Source organism: Alligator sinensis, unplaced genomic scaffold (assembly GCF_000455745.1).
Source record: "Alligator sinensis unplaced genomic scaffold, ASM45574v1 scaffold593_1, whole genome shotgun sequence".
In the NCBI taxonomy this organism is placed as follows: domain Eukaryota; kingdom Metazoa; phylum Chordata; order Crocodylia; family Alligatoridae; genus Alligator; species Alligator sinensis.
Genome location: NW_005842415.1, coordinates 211,620 through 233,889, shown reverse-complemented (window position 1 = coordinate 233,889; position 22,270 = coordinate 211,620). Strand labels below are relative to the sequence as shown.

Here is a 22,270-nt window from a genome sequence, read left to right as displayed (position 1 = left end):
TTCCTGCCTATGCAGGGGGTCGGACTCGATGATCTGTTGAGGTCCCTTCCGACCCTAACATCTATGAATCTATGAATCAGGCATTTTTAAAAATGTAAGTATATTATTGTCTGGGCAGACCAGGCTTCTTTGTGCCTAATAGGAGCTCAGCCATTGACTCTTCTAGGTGTGAATAAGATTAACTGTTCAAATTAATCACTGCCTTATTAACACAATCTTGGCTGAATTATTATAAAGACATACCAAAATTGCATGAACATTGTTTGATATAATAGATACGATGATGGGAGCAATACAGCTGAACACAGCTTTGCAATAGGTACAATTAGAGACCAAATACTTCAAGAGTAAGTTTAGTTTGGGAGAATATCCAGGCATGCCACAAAGTGAAACCCCAAAGGTGTAATTTTGTCTTCGGGTGACTCCATGACCATGCATACCATGCTACTGCATTCTCTGACCTGTGCTTTTGCTCTGTTCCCCACCTGGTCCCTGACTTACCCAGTCCTTCTGCACTGCTGCCCCATTCCTTACCTGATTTGTGTGTGATGCTGTCCAACACCTCACTGTCATCCAATCTTGAATCCCAGCCCCAGGTCCGCTCTCACCGCACTGTTGCTGAGTCCATGGTTGCTGACTCACAGAAGTGGCATCCCCAGTAGGCACTGCAAACTCCAAGAAAAAGCCACTTTTGGGGGGTTCACTGTGTGGCATGCATGGATATTCTCCCAAATGTTGTTTACTCACGTGGTGTTTGGTATCTAATTGTAGCTATTGCAAAGGTCTATTTAGTTTTATTGTTCCCATAACTGTATGTGTTACATTATTTGATATAAATAAAATTTTGATATGTCTTTATTTCAGCTAAGTTTCTTTTACTAAGGTGGTGATTAGCTTAAAAGTTGCACCTAAAAGAGTCAGTGACCAAATTGGGGCCAGGGGAGACCTGGAACACTGGTACTCAAATGCAAATGAGACTTAGTTTTTCCCACAGCAGTCAACATGTGGAAAAAACATCTTGGATTCTAGTTAGGGTGACCATATAATTTGAAGGGAAATGCAGGACAGGGGACATGGGTGCACACACTCTGGAAATGCAGGACAGGGGACATGGGTGCACACCCTCTGCCCCCCCCAGCTCTTTGGCTCCCAGGAGGACGGAGCAGCACACACAAACATGCACCTGCCCTTCCTTACACCTTCTTTCCCCATCTCGCCCTGCTCTGAGTCTACTGCACCGGTGACTCTGCTTGCTGCCCAGTGGAGTCTGGACCATTGCCTGGGCTCCCTGGAGAAAATTGAAACAAAAGTCCCAGATTGGTATGAACCTGCCCACACATGCCTGGCTTCTGAGTCAGAAGCCAGACAGGTTTGCTCCAATCCAGGAGTTTTTCTTCAGTTTTCTCCAACAGCTGGGGTGCTGAGACAGCCTCTGAAATCCAGGACTTGCATAACTTTATCAAGCAGGAACATTAAATTGGTTATCCTTGCTAGTTAAACAAGAAATGACATTTCTGTAAAGTCTTATTTACAGCTGTAAGGCAGGAGTTTGGGTGCAGTTGTCAGAGAAAAGTTTTCTTTTTACATAAGAAGAATAGATGTCAGTATGTGGGGGTATCTGTTTAAATACATACTTCTAATTTCAAACCTCCTTGTTTGCACATTTTTACAGGGAGGACTGAAAAATAGCAAGCATGAATGCACACTGTCTTCCCAGGAATATGTTCATGAATTACGATCTGGTATCACAGAAGAAAAACTTCTCAACTGCTTGGAGTCTTTGAGAGTGTCTCTGACCAGCAATCCAGTCAGGTAAGTGACCACTTTTTACATTATTAATGCATATAATTATCAGCTCAGGTTTTTTTACAGACTTCACAGATAAGCTTTCTTTAGCCCTTTTATACAGAGAATTCACAAATTTATGGACAGTTGGCACCCATGGGGCCAGTGTTTTTGGCAGGAGTGCCACACTAGCCCTACACCTTCCTGGAATGTCACGATGGTCCCCTTCTCTTGCCTGATCTAGTGCTTTGCTTTCTACCCGTCCTTGATCTGCCACATGCCATACACAGGCTACTTGTTCCACTTGTGGCACTTGTACTGCAAATTGGCCACTTCTCATCTAGACTCAATATAATGGTGTGTGTGCGCATGTGTATTCCAATAGTATTCAAAGAGTTTAGTTCATTGGCTGGAGAACTCTTTGCCCTTTGCATGAGTCAGAAATGGAATCCATATTTTTAAATATGTATCTTGCTATTAGAAAACATACAAAAATCTAACTTTCTATACCAAAGTTGTTTTTAGCAAGATTACCCAGCTATGAGTTGACCAAAAAGACACGTCAGTTCTTCTGTATTGGCTGCTATAAGAACAGCAGGAAAGGAGAAGAATTTGAGGGATCCAAAAGAAGCTGGAGACTATAGGGAACAGGAATAGAGTCTTAATATTTTTGGCAAGAATAGTAGGAGTTACAGGAATTGGGAATTAAGGAGTAGGAGTTACAGGAATGAAGGCTTCCCTACTTAAAATAGGATCAGAATGATTTTTTTTTCCTGTTTCTGTTGTTGTTTTTCCTAGAGAAGTTAGGGTGGATTCTTCACTGATGGTGAAGAGTCGACTGTGACATTGTGTTAAATCTGTTGAAATTGATCAATGGTAGATATCTTATGGTAACTTGAACTGTCTCTCTAATATCAAACTCACTTTTTATGGTCATTTCAGCATCTAAATGCTGGGGAAGTGAGGGAGGAGAACTCTGAATTAGACATGCTCTATATCTATAAATACATGCCTTTCCTATTTGCGTCTTCATATTGATGACCTAATCAGTACCTGGATAAAAACCTGAAAATGAATCTCATCTAAAGAAACTTTGATTTCCTGTTTTTTCTACTTCTCTCGAGGATGGAAATAACACCTGAAAGCATCATAGACTTAGAAAGTTTAAGTACTTAGGCTTTATTTTTACTAAGATAGTAAAACTTTTCTGTCAGACCTATCAGTTGTCCTCCTGTTTTGACTTTTGCATATTGCTTTGGATTTTACATTTTGCATCTTTCTAGTTCAAACTCTCCCTGTGGTGTTCAGGTAATATTCTATGTAGTTTTGAAAACAACATAACTTTCCAATGGTCAGGAACAAATGTAGAATACATTTGAAAACTCTGAGATTTTGCAATGAAATCTAGTTAACATCTGGTGAACAAGAAAAGTTGAAATCTGTGGACACGCATAGATTTTTTTTCAATGTGTTGATAAAATTCAATTCAGCAGTGATGGGCAGATGTAAACTTAGGTAGTGACCTTACCAGAATTTAATTCTTTGATTGGGACTAGCTTCCAGTAAAAGACTCTAAAGTCAGGAGCAGGTGTACAAGTTAGGAGGGATCGCTTATCAAAAAGCATAGTCGCATTTTGAGGACAGTATACAGCAGACCACTGTTTTTTAAAGATCCCTGAAGATAATTAAAAAAAAAAAAAAAAAGGGTAAAGTTAGTCTCCTTTTCCTGGGCAGTGTATCATGATCTCTCTTACTCAGAAGAAATTAGTGTTTATAATGACATTAGTCCTTGATTTCCTGTGGACCTTGCCTTCTAAGTCCAACTTCATTATATGCCTTCATAGTACCTTCAGGTTTTTTGCTTAGCTCCTATGTATCTTAATCTTGCCTTAAAATGTTATACTAATTTGGGAGGTAGGATTTAACTTAATTTTTGCTACCAAAGCAATAAAAAATAATTAAAACACCTTTTGTCTTATAGTAGGTCTTGGACATCATTTCATATAATACATGAAAATTGGCCAGAGAGACTCCACACTAGGAAACTCAGAGGCATGTTAGTGTGTCATGCTCTACTGCAATATTATAGCTTCATAATCTTATTTTTCTGTGTTGAATTTTATGGTGCCTAGATAGAGTTTTTAATTACTTAAATGGCTCTGTTGCTGGGATGCAACTCTTTGATCCAAGCACAGGGGGGATAAAGGAACAGAACAACTGCCTGCTGAAAAATTTTGTTAAAAACTTGTTTAAAAGAGTATAAATCCTGTTTCTTATTGCCTCACTAAGTGACTGTGACTTGTGAAAGATAGCTCCTGAGTTATATGATTGAAGTGGAATGTACTTACATTGCCATTATGGCACTTTCCGTAGAATAAAAAATATATTGCTTTGCTGTGGGGACAGAAAATATTTAGTTGCCCAATGCAGATGCTAGGGCAGCAATTTCTCAACCAGGGTGCCACAGCACTTAGAGTGTCAAGACGTTTGTCTAAAGGTCCAGCAGTCTGCCCTGGAATACTAAGTGTGCAAGTACCAATGAATGATTCACAAGAGAAACAGAGGTTTGAAATGAGAATCCATAGCTCCTAAAACATTCTGACATATTGTGATCCCTCTTGAGTTCTTTGCAATAAAAGATGGATAATACTGACCAAATATCCCCATTATCAGGCTGCAGTGTTTTAACTATATTGGTATAAACAGTATAAACAAGGACTTTTGATGCTGCTTGTTCTTTTCTTTTTTTAAAGTCAGAAATAAAAAATGTCCTTCCTGCAGGTTTTTTGCAAGACAACAGTTATATATTTATTAAATTTGTATGTTGTCCTTCCTGAACAAAGCTTAGAATATCTTACATTGAGATACAGAAACAACATAAAAGCAAATGGAATGGAATATGAAGCAAAAACACCTTTTGTTGGCATCCTAGCCCATAACAAACTGGAAGAAGCAGAAAATCATGGTAGTACATAGTTTTTAAAAACAAAGTTAAGGTAGAAAGATGTGATAGTAATACATAATCTAGAATTTGAGAGATGAATGCTTTCCCGCTTTTACATTTTTGGTTGATTTGTCAGCAGATAGCAGTTTCTTTGAAATAATTGTATACTTTAGGTAGGATTGTTTATTAACTGTTTCCTATAGAGTTGTAGGAGGTGCACTTGTTGATTCTATGCAAATAATTTTTCACATAATTTGGAATGTAGATGACTAAAAAAAGAGAAGAGAAAATTTACTTTCTCTACTGTATACACACAGAGGAAAGCAAGTCCAGAAGTTAACCTGCAGTGGTGGTGGTTTGATGGACTCCTCAATTACTGGTGATAACAGTTTTATTAACTTCCATGTCATTTCCATGTTTATGTATTTTGTAGTGCAAATACTGTAAATCCTGTTAACTGGCTAGAGAGATTTAAAAAACCCCAAACCTACACCTACCTTGTGCATGCTAATTGTTGGCGACTCATTCATAATTTCTTTTTATTGTATAATAATTATATTTTACTGAAACAAGCACATTGTATTTGATTGTACAGGTTAGATTTATTGCATCTAATTCATTTTATGCTAAGGAAATAGATATGGCATCCTTCTTAATAACAAAGCATTTAAGGGAATTTACTGTGTGCACGTTGTGCTTTCCTTATGTATTTGTTTCTGTCATTCAAGAGCAAATTAAGTAAGGAGTGAGCTTCTTGCAAGTGCAAAGACTGTCAGCTTTCCAGCAGAATGCGTTCTACACATGCTGGACCAATGAGCTCAACCTCTTAGAGTAGTGGCCTGGATGCCTATAACCTAGCTGCACTAGCATCCACCACTTCCCTTCAGGGAAGAATGTAAAAAAGAATGTGAACAGGAGTCTAATTCACCAGGGGGAATGTGAAAAGGAATCTGCTTTTAATGTCAGAGGGAGCTGTGGGAAGAAGAGAGCTTTTCCTGGAAAACAGTGCCTGCCACAGGGAAGTAGGGAGGGAGAAAAGGGGAGAGAGTAAGCAGCACCTGCCATAAGGAAGGAGAAAGCACAGAGGGCTGCAGGGGGATCAGTGGCATGGTGCAGGGCAGAAAAGCAGATGCATAAGGCTGAGCTGCTTCCACTGTTCCAAGCTGCAGGTTGGATTGGGTCACTTCAGGGGCCAGAATTGGCCCACAGAATTGGTTAGCACTAAAGTGGCATGGAATCACCATTGCTTTTTCATCCAGTTATTAAACTGGGGTTTAAGGGTCTTGATGAATTATTGGCTGTGACACTAGCTAAAGTATTGCTTAGCTCCTTAGTTAAAGTAGATAACACTATACGACTGGCGTACAATTGAATTGATTATGGATATTCTATTAATCTGAATAACTACTGTAGTCAATTTGGACCTAAAGGCCTAACAACAAGGTGGTTACATTTAGGAAAATGACTCTAGATAGTGTGGAAACAAAGCGTTGGTGTAAGTATAGACCAGGTATAGTCTTATGTGTACGTAGGAAACTTGTTCCATCAACGATGAAGTTAAAATGAGATGCGTCTCAGCCACACACATTGCATAAATACTAAATATAATGTCTTCATCAGTCCGTAATTCAATTTTGAAGTGACAGTTTATCAAATCAATGCACTAACAATATTGCTCTACAGTGAAAGTGAGTGCATTAAATGAAATGCACATCAAAAAGCTGAAGGCAGAAAAGATGAGGTCTTCAGGGCAAATATTTTTACTGAAAATATTTTTTCAAGATAAGACATAAAGTGAAATGAAACCAAGGTTTGGGATTAGTAACAAATGAAGAAAATATGATAGTAGGGAAACATGGTAGAGATGCTGCGAAGGACTACTAATATTTATATGAAAGAAACCCAGAGTGAGTCTGACCTGGAGGCTGGTCGCCAAATAGATGACTGGGCATCTTATGCATGCATGTGATCAAGGTGAAGCTGTAAGCCTTGGAAAGGAATGAATGGCGGCATGGCAGCTTTGTACTTCTTCCTGTTTAGGAAATGAAGTGAAAAGACCACCAAAGGTTAGCTTGAACCTGTGCATCCTCACTTTACTTCAGTTAGGTTGGAAACCTCTAGGGATAAGATACGACTTGGAAAGTTCCCTTGCAGCCCTTGTTACAGGGCATTTTCATTCCTTAACCAGGTGTCTCAAACTTGCCTCAGGCCGGATCAGAACTTTTGGTGTCCTTCCAGGTCCAATGTCTGGGGTGCAGTTGCAGCAGCTGAGGGTCCAGTGGTGGTGGCTGAGGTCCAGGGACCACAGGGTAAGCAAGGGCTGTGTGGACATGGTCCTAGTTCATCCCCCTGCCACCCATGATCATGTCCAACATGACCCATGGGTCCTGATTTCTGTGACAGGCCACTTCCCCTAGCTCCACCCCAAGTTTTCGGGAGCTTCCTTGTAACCCAGCAGGCTGGATGGAATAGCTCCACAGGCTGAAAGCAGCCTACAGACCATATATTTAACATGTGTGCCTTAAGTGTGGTGTATCTGAGCTGTAGCAACTAATTTAAGTTAGCCGATTAATGTATCCATTAAATAATAACAGTAGTTTGTTTGGATTAAACGAACAGTCTAATTCTAAGAACTGGATTTTGAACTGGGTCATTTTATAAATGTTTTATAATATTTCTTGAATACAATGCAGAAAAACATTACAAATGAAACAAATACAAAATGAAGATCCGTTATACATTAAACTTGAAGCTTCTTTGAATATTGGATAGTATTTTTTCTGCTTGATGGAACAGTGCTTTAAAAAAGTGTAATTCTGTTTTAACAGACAGCTACGGTTTAACCTAGAAGTTCCTGTGCATCTTGGCTAGTGTCCTAATGAAATGGTGATACGTAACAGGGAAGTTGTAGGTTTATTTTTCCTTTTTCCTGTTGTGGATACAATCTTCATAAGAGAGAATGTTGAATGTTTTACTGAGCTGGAAAATGACATTGTATAAAAAAGGAAAATGCTTCTTAATACTCTTGAATCAGTTGCTGTACATTAATTTTATTTGTAAAGTCATTTATCTGACCATATCTATACTTTTAAATTTGGTTTTGGGAGCATGAGCCTGAGTTTAAAAGCTCAGATATATATAACTTTGAGCAAGTCATTTAATAGGTTGGATAGTGCTTAAACTGTGATAAATCATGTATTTAATCATGCTTTACATTTGTGAACTTCATTATTTAACTTAACAGCCATAGCAGAAGTGGTCACATCATGGCCGTATCAGATTCTAACAAATCTGCAAACTCTGTTAAATACCAGTCACCAAGAATCTCAGGACATGAAAAGAAGAAGAATTACTTTACCTAAAAAAAAAAAAAAATAAATACAAATTATTGGTTGGTAGCATATAACTTTTTTTATGTTTTACAATAGTCTTTCCACTAAACTGGATCCTCTTTTTTTTCCCCCTTGACCAGGAGAATATGCTTAACACAGATAAGAAGTTCCATTGTAGCATTTAAATTTGTACATGCTAGTTGACAATAAAATGGAATTGCTGTACTTTGAATTTAGCTGAAATGTTTTTATTGAAAATCTACAATAATTGTTATGAAAAGTTGTAGTTAATTCCTATTTTTACCTCATTAAAAATACTGTCAACAGTATCAGTATCAACAGTGAAGTAGAAGCCCAGTAAGCGTAGTGAGGAAGCTATAGGTAATGCTTGTCATGTATTTTTTTAATATTAAATAATAATGGAAATGTTAAAGAGGACTGACTTGAAGTTGGCCTGCCACTGAACAGCTAGGATGTATAGACTGTAAGAAGAGAAAGATGAGCTGCCTGACATGTAGCAGGTATGAGAGAGGCCTGCTTTTGATCCACCTAGTCATTGTACATTACTTCTAGCTAACAGGTAGCATTTTGGACAAATGTATCCTGACCGATATGCATAATTCCTAGTCAGATTTTCTAAAGCTACCTGGCATAACTAAAATATTAAGCTCCTGGGCTGATCCACTGTAGTGGGTTTTGAGGTGAATCCTAATAGTTCCAGTCTGTCTTTGCTTAGTTTATTCTTTGGATGTTTTTCTATCATTATTGCACTGTCATACTATTGTTCTGCTTTTTACGTTGATAACCTCTGTGAGGTTCCTCTACATGTTATAGGTATCTAACTATTAACGGAGTAATTGTGCAGTTGTCTTGAGACCAGCTATACAGTATGTGCAAAATAGCTATCGCCATAAAAGCTCCAACAAGCTAAGAAGCTAGACCTTGAAAATGTATATTAACTTCATAGCTGGTTGCTATTGGGCTTAAATTTACAACATGACATATACAGGTGCACCATGTCCTTCTGGGGCTGGGAGCCTTGCAAAGCTAGTATGCTATTTTCAAGGTCTAACTTCATAGCTAGTTTGAGCTTTTATGGTGTGATAGCTACTTTGCACATAGAGCTGGTCTCAAAGCAATTTCACAATTACCCAGTTAATCGTGATATACCTGTAACATGTAGAGGGGACCTCACAGAGGTTCTACTTCTTAAGTCTTATGTTGATAACAATAGTATGGTTGTGCAGTAATGACAGAAACATGTCCAAAGTATCAAATAAACAAGCATAGATTGAAACTATTAGGATTCATTTCAAAACCCACTACAGTGGTTAAGTTCAGGAGCTTAATATTTTAGTCATACCCAGGTAGCTTTAGACAATTTGGCTAGGAATTATGCATACAGGTCAGAGCTCAGGGCCCTGGCAGCCGGGGGGTGCAGCTGCTCCTGGGGTATGTAGGAAACACCCAGGGTTGGGGGGTCATGGTAGCTGTGATCCCACAGTCATGGGGATTCATGACTGAGAGCCCCTCAACTGAGGAGCTTGCTTCTTTCAGTACAGGGGGAGCCCAGGATCAGGCTTTCCCTGTGCCAGCAATAAGGCACGATGAAATCTAATGCATGACCCCACAATCATGCCTCATATGTCTGGCATGGCTTCTGTTTTTTCTTTTGTGCTTTATAAGATCCCCTCTAAATTTTGAAGTATACGATATTCCAGAGGATCTTTATTGTATATATGTAATTATTTGGGCAGTTCATGGACTTGAGTCTCCTGTTTTTTTTCCCCTTGATACTATGTACTAAAAATAAAAATCAGTAGCTTGTTGTTAGATAATTCGCTTTGACCTCAGACACATAAATATTAAGTCTCTGCCTTCTTTTCTGCCCTTATACTTGTATATTAATGTCAAGAACTGATGTTGTAATCAGCTACAGTTGTCAGTATTTAAGAATGACACTCTCATGACATTTGAGTCTTTGAAATATCTATAGATATTAAGAACGAAATCTCCTTTCATAGATTTCATAGGCATTAGGGTTGGAAGGAACCTTGGAAGATCATCGAGTCCAGCCCCCCACCCGAAGGCAGCAAGTCAGTTGGGGTCATAGGATCCCAACAAGATAAGCATCCAATTTTTTCTGGAAGGTGTTCAATGTAGGTGCTTGAACCACCTCCAATGGCAGGCTATTCCAGACCCTGGGGGCTCAGACAGTAAAGTATTCTTCCTTATGTCCAGTCTGAAACGGTCTTGCAATAGCTTATAACCGTTCGATCTTGTCATCCCTTGGGGCGCTCTGGTGAACAAACGTTCCCCCAGATACTGGTGGTCACCCCTGGTAAACTTATAGGTGGCCATCAGATCACCCCTGAGCCTGCGCTTTTCCAGGCTAAAGAGCCTCATAGATCTCAGCCTGTCGTCGTGAGGTCTGTTTTCCTGACCTCTGACCATGCGCGTGGCTCTTCTCTGGACTCAAGCATCTCCACATCCTTTTTGAATTGTGGGGACCAAAACTGGATGCAGTACTCCAACTGCGGCCTCACCAAGGCCAAGTACAATGAGAGAATGACGTCTACATCATTAATGAAGATGTTGAACAATATGGGTCCAAGGACAGAGCCTTGAGGGACCCCGCTGGTCACAGGGCACCATGACGATTGACTTCCATCAAGGCTCAATGATGACCCCCAAGTCTCTTTCTTCCGTAGTGCTAGCCAGTGTAGCACTGCTGAGCCTATAAGGATGCTGCAGGTTTTTCCTTCCAAGGTGGAGAACCTTGCATTTTTCAGTGTTAAACACCATCAGGTTCTCGTCCGCCCATTTGCTGAGCCTGTCCAGGTCAGCCTAGATCACTCTTCAGGTGTGGACGTTTTACCCCAGAGTTTGGTATCATCGGCGAACTTGGCCAGTCCGCTTCTGACTCCAGTGTCCACATCATTAATGAAGATGTTGAATAATATGGGTCCAAGGACAGAGCCTTGGGGGACCCCACTGGTCACAGAGCACCATGATGATTGAGTTCCATCAATTACCACCCTCTGGGTTCGACCATGGAGCCAAGGGAGTTCCATTCTCCCTTGTCCAGGTGGTAGGCCACCTGCTCGTAGAAGGAAATGAGATTGGTCAAGTAAGACCTACCCACAACAAACCCATGCTGGCTATGCCTCAAGATGTTCGCGTCAGCCAGTCCATTGAGGATGGCCTCTTTAATAAACTTTTCAAAGACCTTCCCTGGGATAGAGGTCAGGCTGATTGGCCTATAGTTTGCCAGATCCACTTTCCTCCCTTTCCTGAAGATAGGCACCACATTGGCCTTCTTCCAGTCTTTGGGCACTACACCAGAGTGCCAGGAGTTCTCAAAGATCTGTGCCAGAGGCTGGGCTATGATGCTCGTCAGCTCCTTGAGTACCCTGGGGTGTAGATTGTCAGGGCCAGGTGACTTGAAGGTATCCAGCCTCTCAAGGTGTTCCTTCACGAGGTCAGCATTGATGGAGGGCAGGGAATCTCCCTTGCCCGGACCTCCCTGTCCCATAGTGGGCATGGGCGTCCCATTGGACTGATGAAAGACTGACAAAGTACCCATTTAATAGGTTGACTTTTTCCTGGCCGTTAGTTGTCAGTTGTCCCATCTGGTTTAGCAGGGGTCCAATGTTGCCCTTGCTTTTCCTCTGGCTCCCTACATATCTGAAAAAGGACTTTTTATTGAGCTTGATGCTCGAGGCTAGTTGGAGTTCAGTTGTAGCCTTGGCTTTCCTGGTTTGCCCCCTGCAGGTCCGAACCAGCTCAGTATATTCCTCCTTGGAGGTGAATCCCATCCTTTGTAGGCCTTTCTTTTTAGCCTCACGGGGTCTGCTAGATCCTTGGAGAGCAGGGGGGCTGCTGTGCCCTCTTGCTGCCTAACCTCTGAGATGGAATAGAATTAGCTTGTGCATTCAAGATCGCTCCCTTGAGGAGCAACCACTCTTCCTGAACTCCCCTCTCCCTGGGGTCGTGGTCCCTTAGGGCCTCACTTACAAGCCTCCTGAGCTTGTCAAAGTCAGCTTTCTTGAAGTCAAGGACTTCAGTGTTGCTGACTGACTTGCCAGCTTTACGGTGGATGGTGAAGGTGATCAGTCATGGTTGCTGTCACCCAGCTTCCCATCGATCACTAGGTCGCCGATTAGGTCATCCCCAGTAGCTAGTACCAGGTCAAGCAGCGCTTTACTTCTCATTGGCCTGTAGACTTCTTGAGTCAGGTAGAGGTCATCTACACACAATAGGAAGCTTTGTGACGGCTCGGATTTTGCTGAGTAATCCTCCCATGAGATGTCTGGGTAGTTGAAGTCACCCATGATAACCATGGTCCTGGAGCAATGCGGCCTTGGCCAGTTCCCAGGCGAACTCCTGGTCAAGCTCTTGATTTTGGGTTGGAGGTCTGTAGTAGACTCCCACCATTGTGTCCCCTGTGCTGTGTTCCCCACGGATTTTAACCCAGATGGTCTCTAGTTGTATACCCTGGTCACTAACATCAGCTTGCAGGGATGTGTAACTTTCCTTAACATAGAGAGCTACACCCCCGCCTCTTTTATCTACTCAATTTCTCCTATACAGGGTATAGCTGTCTATACCCATGGTCCAGTCATGGGTGGAGTCCCACCCGGTGTCTGTTATCCCTATGACATCGTAATTATTTGTGTTAAGCAGGACAAATTCCTCCTGCTTATTCCCCAAGCTCCTGGTTTATACACACTTGAAATACAGAAGGGAAGCCTTTCCCGATGCTGTATTCTTTCATTTTAAAATCTACTCAGTGAACATTTTCTTTAATAAATAGCTTGGTTCTTGGTGAAAGTTGAGTATTACATTTATATGTATTTTACTGTAGAAATAACAAATTATAGCTTTAATGTACCTGCAGTACTTGTGACTTGAAAGTAATGGTCATTGTCTGAAGGACTGTGTTTTAGTACTGCACATTAGAGTTTTTTAAGATGTATGTGAAGGCAGAGTAGTAGTTATTTTATCAATTAGTAGGATTGGAATCTAGGAGTTCAGTAACTTATCAGAAACCACTTTTACACTTTTGTTGTTGAAAATGAAATTTTAGGAAAGGATCAATAAACAGTAAATGACTTTCAGTTAAATTCGGGTAAGATCTTAATTTTGAAATTACGCAGGCAAAGGTAGTTGCTTTTCAAAGCAAACCTCTTAGGAAAAACAATATTGATTACTGATATACAATAGGTAAATAACTGTATTTTGTATAGAATTGCAACTTAGAGTTCTAATCTTCAAAACAGGTAGTGTATTTCAATTGTAGAATCACATTCAAGGACTGAGCTGCCAAGTGTTTCAGTAGTTCTTTCCTCTTGAATGAAACTTATAGCAAATACGCCTGGTGGTGAGTTTCTATGACTGTATACAAACAGTAGGCATATGACTAGAATAAATTTGAAGGACTATTGTAAGTCTGCCTGGTTTAGCCTAGTGCAGTTTCTCAACAATCATAATGGACTTACGTGTATGTTGGGTGCAAAACTAAAAATGGCATGGTTTTGCTTGGCATACTCTTGGTTAAAAAGAACAATTTACACTGCATTAATAAATAAGCATAATTAACCTACTCTTCACCCCAAATTATAAAAAATATCACCTGAATACCATGAAACAGTCTGAAGAATGTCATGAAGTGTAAATTTTATTTTGCTGCAGGCATTTTTGACTTAAGAATTAAGTAGGCTGTTAGATACAGAATTTACTATCCCCAGGCTAGAATGAAAGAGTTCAATAGTAGACCTTCAATGACCCTGAGTCTATTATGAATCTACTCTGGTAGACGAGTACATTTAAAAAAATAATGCAAAGCATATACTGCAGACAAGTATGGGAACAAATTATGTGTAAATGTCATATGGTATTCTTAAATGTGTTAATAAATGTGTTTATAATGATGACTGGTGCTGACCTGAGATTTAGGAGTTTCTGCAGGAGAAAAGAATATGAGTATTAGTGAGCTTCCCTAGTTTGGTGACAGTAACACTGGCTGTATCTACACGAGACACTGACTGCACAGTAGCCTGCGACTACTGTGTAGTCGAGTCACTTGGCAGAAAGTGTGATATGTTACTTTGAAGTAGTCTCGGGCTGTGAAAAAGCCATTTGCTGCTACTGTGTAATAACTGGTTACTGTGCAGTCATTTAGTACTTGTTTATACATGTACTAAATGATTGTGCAGTCAGCATCTTGTGTAGAAGTGGCTACTGTTAATGTTTTCTGTACTGCGTTGTCCTCAAAACCTCTGCACAACGTCTATTAAACCCTTTTACGTAGGTTCTAATCTGAACTTAAAAGAAAAATTGCTGTTGCATGCATATTTATTTACAAACTACATATGTTTTTATTTTTATATATGAATTTAATGTCTGTCTGCAGGTAGGCTTTTCCTCTCTTCCTGTATTAGAATTCTGACTGAGGTGATTTAGAATGCTTAGTTAAGTTTGGGCACTTGAACACTTAGGTTGGGATTTACAAAAGGGTTCACCATTTGTCAAGATCTACTTAAATTGTAATGGGATTTTTCCACTGACTACAGTGACAGGAATCAGGCCAACATGGTGAAAAACATATTGAAAGTGGATTAGGATATTTTTTTAACTTGATCAAACACAGGGTCATCTGATATAAATATCAACTCAAAGTCTTTTGCTTAAGTAGATGATGGTGTATTTTGGACTTCTCTGTGGATTGAAACATTGTAGTGGTGGGGAGGGTTGTGTCCCCCAGTGATTCTCAGAGTTGTGTTTCCTGGAGACTTACACTTCTGGCAGGGTTACCCATGGTGAACAGTCCTGAGGGGAGGTTCCAGACAATCCACGGTCCAAACGCATGTCCTCAATGGCACATCAGGCAGAAGATGTCAAGATTTCAACAGATGTATAGATGGAAGAAGGCTGTAGTAAGATGGAGGTCTCCTGTTGTCTAGGGTTCTCTCTTGCCACTGGGCTCAGACTTCTCTATCTTGTCAAGTTTGCATGGTTGCTGTTTCCATGCACCAGCTTCCTCATGTTAAACAGTCATGCGCAGGCTTCTACCATGGAAAACAACAGGCTTTCCTGTACAAACCTCCAAAAGTCCTGCAGAGATGGACCAGTAGTGACAGAGAGGACTAGTGAATCTGGCAGTCTTCAGCCACGAATCTGCAACTTATGGAGCTTCCTGTGGGCATTCACAAATGTCTTTAAACCCTTCATCTTAAGATCAGCAAAAACCAGTACATCCCTGTCATGATGTTGATTTAGTATATGATGTCAACAATTATACTCCAGCCTTGACTACGTTCTAACTAATACTTGCATGGAGGACAAGATCATTCTCCTTGGTGATTTTCAGTGTCAGTGTTGGAGGGGACCTGGAACTCTCCAGTGTGGCACCATTAGGAAGGAAGGAAGGAGTAGGGAAAGCCAACTTTAGTGGCATGCTTTTCCTGGACAAATGTGCGGAGCATGGTCTTGTCATCTTGAGCACCATCTTCAGACAGAGAGACAAATACAAGACCACCTGGAGACATCCTCACTCTAAATTGGCACCTCCTTGACTATGTTATTGGTAGAGCCCATGATTGAATGGATGTCTATATCATGCAAGCCATGTGAAGAACCAATGACTGCTGGAGAGATCTATTATGAACATCCAGCCTGTTCTGAAACAGCAAAAAACAAAACAAAACAAAAAAAGCAACCCCCCCAACCCAACAAAAAAAAACAAAACAAAGAAACAAACAAATAGCCAGCCAAAAGCAATGTGAAGGCCTTTCAACATCAAATCTCTTCAAGACCTGAAGGTCTGTAAGGATCTCTAGTGGTGTCTCCATGGAAAGCTTGCTGCCGCCTTCTTTTGTGGATACAATATGGAGAAACTCTGGAAGGGGTTTAAAATCGCCATTCATATAGCCCATGCTGAATACCACCCTTTGACACCAAGACTGGGTTGATAAAAGCAACACTGAGATACAAGTCTTCCTCGACTAGAAGAGAAGGACTCATTCTGCTTGGAAAGAGGACACCTCATCTCAGCAGAAGGAGACATACCAGTCTCCAAAGTCAAAGCTCAAACAATTCCGGAAATTAAAAATCAGTGGTACCAAGTTAGTCACAGAGATCCACTTCTATGCTGAGAAACGTGGCATGCCTAACTTCTTCCAGGTAACAAAAGCCATCTTCAGTCAACTTCCTGTGGTCCTACTTTCCTGTGATCTCAGGAATTCTATGTTTCACAAAGACTATTAATCTATCCAAGCTAGATAGAAAGAGCAGTGTGAGGCACTTCTGAACTGTAATACCACTGAGAACATCTTCTAACACCTGGAAAGGGGATCCCTTGCCAACCCTCCTATCCTAGAAGTCTGGCATGCCACCTAGGAAACCAAGAACAAGGCTACTGGATTGGAAAGCATACCTGCTGAAATGTACAATGCTGGCAGCAAGGAACTGGTACTGAGACTCCACAAAGTCATTCTATGGATTTGGAACAATTAAGAGAACTCTGGGACCTGAAGAATGCCAAGTTCATGACTTTTTTCAAGAAAGGAGATAAGTTTGTGTATAGGAATTACCAAAGTATTGTCGTCCATTCCACAGCAGAGAAAAGCCTTGCCTACATCCTCCTGAACAGTCTTCTACCTCTTGCTGAGGAAGTCCTGCCATAATTTCACTGTGGTGTCAGACCATCCTGTGGGGCTATTTAAGTGATCTTTATTGCCTGCCAGGCTGAAGAAAAGTTTAGGGAACAACATCAGGACCTACATATGGCTTTCATTGGCCTCACTAAGGCCTTTGACTGTCAATTATGAAGCCTTGTGGAAAGTACTGGCCACATTTGGATGTACATCAAGGTCCTGAGGCTGAAAAGTACATCAAGGTCCTGAGGCTTCTTCACTACCACATGACTGTGACTGTCCTATGCAGCAGGTCAGAGATGGATACATTTTTCACCCAAACAGGGATCAAGCAAGGATGTGTTATCATCCTAACTCTCTTCATTTTTTTTTTTTGACAGTCATCTTGGTTCTCATTAAGGAGCATCTCCCTTCTGGAATTGACATTGAATTTTGAATAGATGAAAGACTCTTTAATCTGGGATGCTTTCGATCAAAGTCCAAAGTACTTAAAACAGCCATCCTTGATCTTCAATACATCAGTGACTGGACCATCCTTGTGCATGCTGTGGAAAACCCCCAGACTGCGCTAGATCTTTTTGGAGAAGCCTAACATGCTTTGGTCCTCTCTCAACTTCAAGAAGACTGAAGTGCTCCATGAGCTTGTGCTGGGCCATGAATGTGATCCTCCTCCACAAATTAACTTTGAAGGAAAAACCCTGGAGGTAGTTGAACACTTCCCCTACCACAGTAGCAACTTTACAAATAGTGAACATTGAGGATATCCAGCACCAAGGTCTGGTGTGCAAGTGCTTCCTTTGGGAAATTGCTTTGGCATGTCTTTTATACATTGCAATCTCCAGAAAACCCCCAAGATACAAGTCTACAAAGCAGTCATCATCCCCAGTCTCCTCTATGGCTGTGAAACGTGGGTGACCTACCATCATCATTTCAAGAACTTGGAGTGGTATCACCAATGATACCTCTAGAAAATCCTCCACATCCAATGGGAAGATAGCTGCACAAACAACAGCATCCTTGTTGAAGCCATTGTTGTCAGTATTGACTCGGTGATCCTCAAGCACCAACTTTGCTGGACCGAATGTTGTGTCTGGTCCAGCCTGACTCTCAACTCCCAAAACAAGTGCTCTACTCCAAGCTTAGTAACAGCCTAAGATCTTGTGGTGGCCAGAGGAAACACTAGAAAGATGCACTGGAAGCGTACCTCAAGAAAATGGGTGCTGACATCAGGAGATGGGAGGAGCTGGCTGTCGACTGACTCCAGTGGTGTTGCAACCTCAACCAAGCTACAGCCCGTTTCAAGGTAGTGTCTTGTGCTTGAAGCAGAGAAGAGAGAATGGAGGAAGGAAACGTAGAGGAATTTGAATCTATGGCTCTTTCCCTATATGCAAAAAGCTGCAACTTCTGTGGATTGTTCTCTGGCTCAAGGATTGGACTGAAGTCACCTCAAGACCCATCAATGAGACATGGTAGAGATCATCTTTGAATTTAGGGACTGTGGATTTGTTTTATTTTTGAATCCACTAATCTTTCGCATCTCAGTATTGGTTATTGTTTTTATTAATGTACTAACATTCCATTTCTGGTGATTTTGCATTTGTAGAAGTTAAAAAATGGAGAGGAGTTTGGTTTTTTAAAATTAAATTTAAAGGCATAAAAGAGCATTTGGCAACACTGCAATGAATATATTTAGGTTGGGTCTGTTTCAAGCACAAAACAAAATAATTCGAGGGTCTCAGTTTTCAGAAAATGTTCCACTTGAGTGGCATACCTTTTTAGCAGCAGTAGTAGGGATGCACACTCTCAAGCTATCTTCCCAGTCTACTATCCCCTTCAAAATAACATTAATTCAGTTACTTCAAACATTGTACCAACATGGCTACAGTGGTGCTGAAACTGGCTTGTTGAGAGCTAGCTTGCAAATATCTAGGCTGTGATGTGCCGATTCGCTATTTGTTAAAAAACTCGAGAGCTGCTATGTGCTAGTGACTGAAAAAAAAATGCGTATACAAAGGGAGGCTGAGCTGAGGGCAGGTAGTAGGTGTGTGGGTGAGTGATTCTCAGCCAGGTACTGTTTTGATTGTTGAAAACCTTTGGCAGATTCACAGGAGCAAATTGGAGTGCTTCTTCTGAAAAAATCTTTATTACCCTGCTGAAAAAATCTTAATTACCTGTTGTGATAAGGGTTATAGCAGTGGTCGTCTACCTTTTAGACCTTTTAGACTTAGCAGTGGTTGCCCACCTTTAGTGGTTTTCCACCTTGGGTAGACTTCGCACCCCTCAAAAAATGCCAGCACTTTATTTTCACTTATTTTTTTACTACAGAAAAAATATGAAGAAGTATTTTTGTTGCAAAAAAGTCAGAAAGACTATAGCTATGGATTTCTATTTGAAATCTCTGGGTTTATCCTGTGAACTATGTTTGTTAACCTAACCGTGTGTGGCACCTTAGGGCACCCTTGAAAGGATATCAAGGCACCCCAGGGTGCTGTTGGACCCTGATTGAGAACCACTGTTTTCATAGAGTGTGTTGTCACCCATCCTGATTGCTGGGACTGATTTTAGTGTAAGAGGTGGAAAAAAAAGAGTTTTGTCACTGGAAGTAAAATTTAAATCTGTGTGTAGAAGAGAATGAAAATGTTTCTTGATATGGTGGACTAAAATAAAAATTCTTTATTCTATAGCTGCTGCTGTTAACAAAGACAAACTTTCTATTGCTATAGAATGCATCACATACTCTTGTGGAGAGAGCTGCTATGTAATGCAATCTTAAAGCTGCAGCAGTTGCCTGGTTATTGTTAGTATTGGAGAAGCCAGGCCAAGCCTAGCATTTACAAGGTTTTGGAATACCATGTCTTAAAAAAGACAAGGTTCCTCGGGTGAATTTGATATCTTTTATTAGACCAACCCAAATGGTTGGAGAATAGTTATTAAGCAAGCTTTCGGGTTCAAAAACCCTTCGTCAGGCTCAGGAAGCTGCAGCAGTTGGTGTGTGCTCTTCCTGGATGGAATGAAAAGTAAACAAGCCAGGGGCAGGGCTGGGCTGGGGAGTCAGTTGCCAGGCAGATTATAATGTATCAAAAATCCAATGTCTATGTTTAGTCCCTGATCTCTAGTATCCAGCAGGTTGATGAAATGGAGCTCATAGGCTCGTCTCTGGGATGTGTTGTGTAAATTTCCCTTGAGGATCAGGACTGAGAGATTGGAGAGAGAGTGGCCCTCCTGTGAGAAATGTGCCCCCACCAGTAATTGAGTGTTTCTGTCTTTGATGGATTTCCGGTGTGCGTTCATTCTGGTGCGCAGTTGTTGTCTGGTCTCTCCTACATATCTTCCATCAGGGCATTTGGTGCATTGGATGAGGTATACTACATTCCTGGAGGTGCAGCTGTAAGATCCTGGGATGCTGATGGCTCTGTTGTGGGGTGTAGTAATAGTGGGGGTGGTGGAGATGTGGGGGCAGGTTTTGCTTGCTTGCTTAATAACTATTCTCCAACCATTTGGGTTGGTCTAATAAAAGATATCAAATTCACCCAAGGAACCTTGTCTGCCTGTATCCTTAGACCAACACTGCTACAACCTAAACCCCTGCATGTCTTAAAAAACATTTTCACCGTTTCTTTTCTGCCAGACTTTTACTTAATTCGCAATTATAATACAATAGCAAGGGTGAATTTCCCTCACTGATTCAACTTGTTTGCAAGCTATATTTGTGAAATATGCTGCGAATCTATCAGCATGTACTTCTGACCCCAGATTCAACCATGTTTTCTTCTATTATATTCCTTGATCCATTTAAGTCCCTAAACTACATTTTGGTTTGTAACCTTAAGTGAAAATGTTGTCCTTGAATCCCATTTAACTTCCCATCTATTACAGTGCATCTCCATGTCCTGGAGTCTGCTCTTCCTCTGCTTGGCAGTTTTTCTTTCTTCAACTTTTTAATATTAAAATGTGTCTTTTGCTTTACCTGTTTCCAGAATTTTCTTGGGCAAGTTAATTTCGTCATCAAAATACAAGCAAGTAATTGTAATTAAATGTTACATTCCCACTTTCTTTTTTGGATTCCCTGGCTCTGACTTTTCAGTTTCTTTGTTTCACGTAATTTCTTACTCTTTACTTTTCCCATGTTAGTAGTCCTCAGGTTTTTATTCCTTATTGTCATCTCAACCTCTTTTCATTCTTTTTAACTACTGCCTTTAGAGAAATGTCAGAATAATTTCTAATCCTTTCTTGCATCTTCACTTTGCTGTCTTGACTTAACTCCTTTATTCTCCTGTTTTCCCTGTTCCTTCTGATTTTTTCTGCTGGTTTCCTTGCATATCTGTTGTTATGGCTTGTCGCTTTCTTTTCTTTTTGGTGTCTGAAATTAACTCCTCTTTTTCCTTTTTGTTCTTGCTGATAAATATGTTGGCTGCTGCTTCATTTTTAGCTACCTTGATTATTGAAAGCGTTTTTGTTTTTCTTTCAGTCTATAGGAAGGACTTGATCAAGTTATAGTCCCTCCCTTCTTTTCCCACTGTGTTGAACTACACTTAAATCTGTTAGTTTCTGTTGCTGCATCAAAATCTGGCCTTTGCTTCATCTTAAAGAGCATTTAGAAGCACCTTTTTTGAGCATGTAGCTACATACCTTACAAGTGTGCTCTGCAGTGCCACTTGGTTTGCTGTCCATGTTCAATCTAAGCAGCTCTGTAGGGCCATCTAGTGACAGCAGTGCATATATGGAATCTTTAGAACGTTGAGTATGGATTATTTTAAAACAAAATGTTAGTATGATTTGAATAAATCTGCTCCTTTAATTTGTTAGCCTTTGATCTCATTAGTAGCATATCGTGTTGACAATATCAATGTTCATAAATTCTGCTTTTTAAGTACTAAAAAAGCACTCTATAAGGAAGACTTGTAGTGTTTCCCTGAAACCTCAATTGCTCAGCCATGCCTCTTTTCTTCAAGGATTCAAGTTTATCAGTATAACAGAATTTACTGTTTAGCAAATGATGTGAGGAAGGAATTGAGCATTTAGGACATAGCATGTCTGAGACTTTTTAACCACTTACTCTTGTACAAGTGGGACCAAGAGATTTTGGAACAAGCTAACAAAACTGGTATGCATGCAGTTTTCTAAAGAAGAGGACTTTTTTTTCCTCTAGGTTAATTTGTATGGCTATGGGTGGGAGCTGGTGATGAAGTTAAAAATAGACGCATGAAATTTGGTAGAGGGCTGCCTTGTCCTGAGTGTGTCCTTTGCCATTTTACTTAAACTTCCCCAAGAATCTGTTTGTCCAGGCTCAGATGCTAGTTAATTTGGCAATAAAATGGCTTTGAATACGGCATTTGTTTTGTGTGTGGTTCTCCCATTTGTAATTACTTGGTTTGGATGCAACAATACATGACATTTTTTTTAAAGCAATAAAGCTTAGGTCCATCGCTGCATACAGGGTCTGACTACGGTTTCTCCCATTAATCTTCTTTAAGCTGAAGTCCCTTTGTTTCCAGGTTGCCAAACTGAGACCAGAGAAGGTTTGTCTTCATTTAGCAGTGTTGGTGCACAGA

The 22,270-nt window shown here is 40.5% G+C and overlaps 1 protein-coding gene across 1 annotated transcript in view; it reads left to right on the top strand.

Annotated features, from left to right (window-relative positions):
* Positions 1–1,598: 1,598 nt before the first annotated feature.
* LOC102384216 (protein diaphanous homolog 2) overlaps positions 1,599–22,270 on the top strand; it is a gene marked incomplete at its 3' end in the record, with an annotated part of 232,060 nt that continues 211,388 nt past the window's right edge. Inside the window, exons 1-2 of the mRNA XM_006030052.2 lie at positions 1,599–1,604; positions 1,673–1,812. Of these exons, the coding sequence (XP_006030114.2) occupies positions 1,599–1,604; positions 1,673–1,812 (146 nt within the window). The remainder of the gene's footprint in view (positions 1,605–1,672; positions 1,813–22,270) is intronic.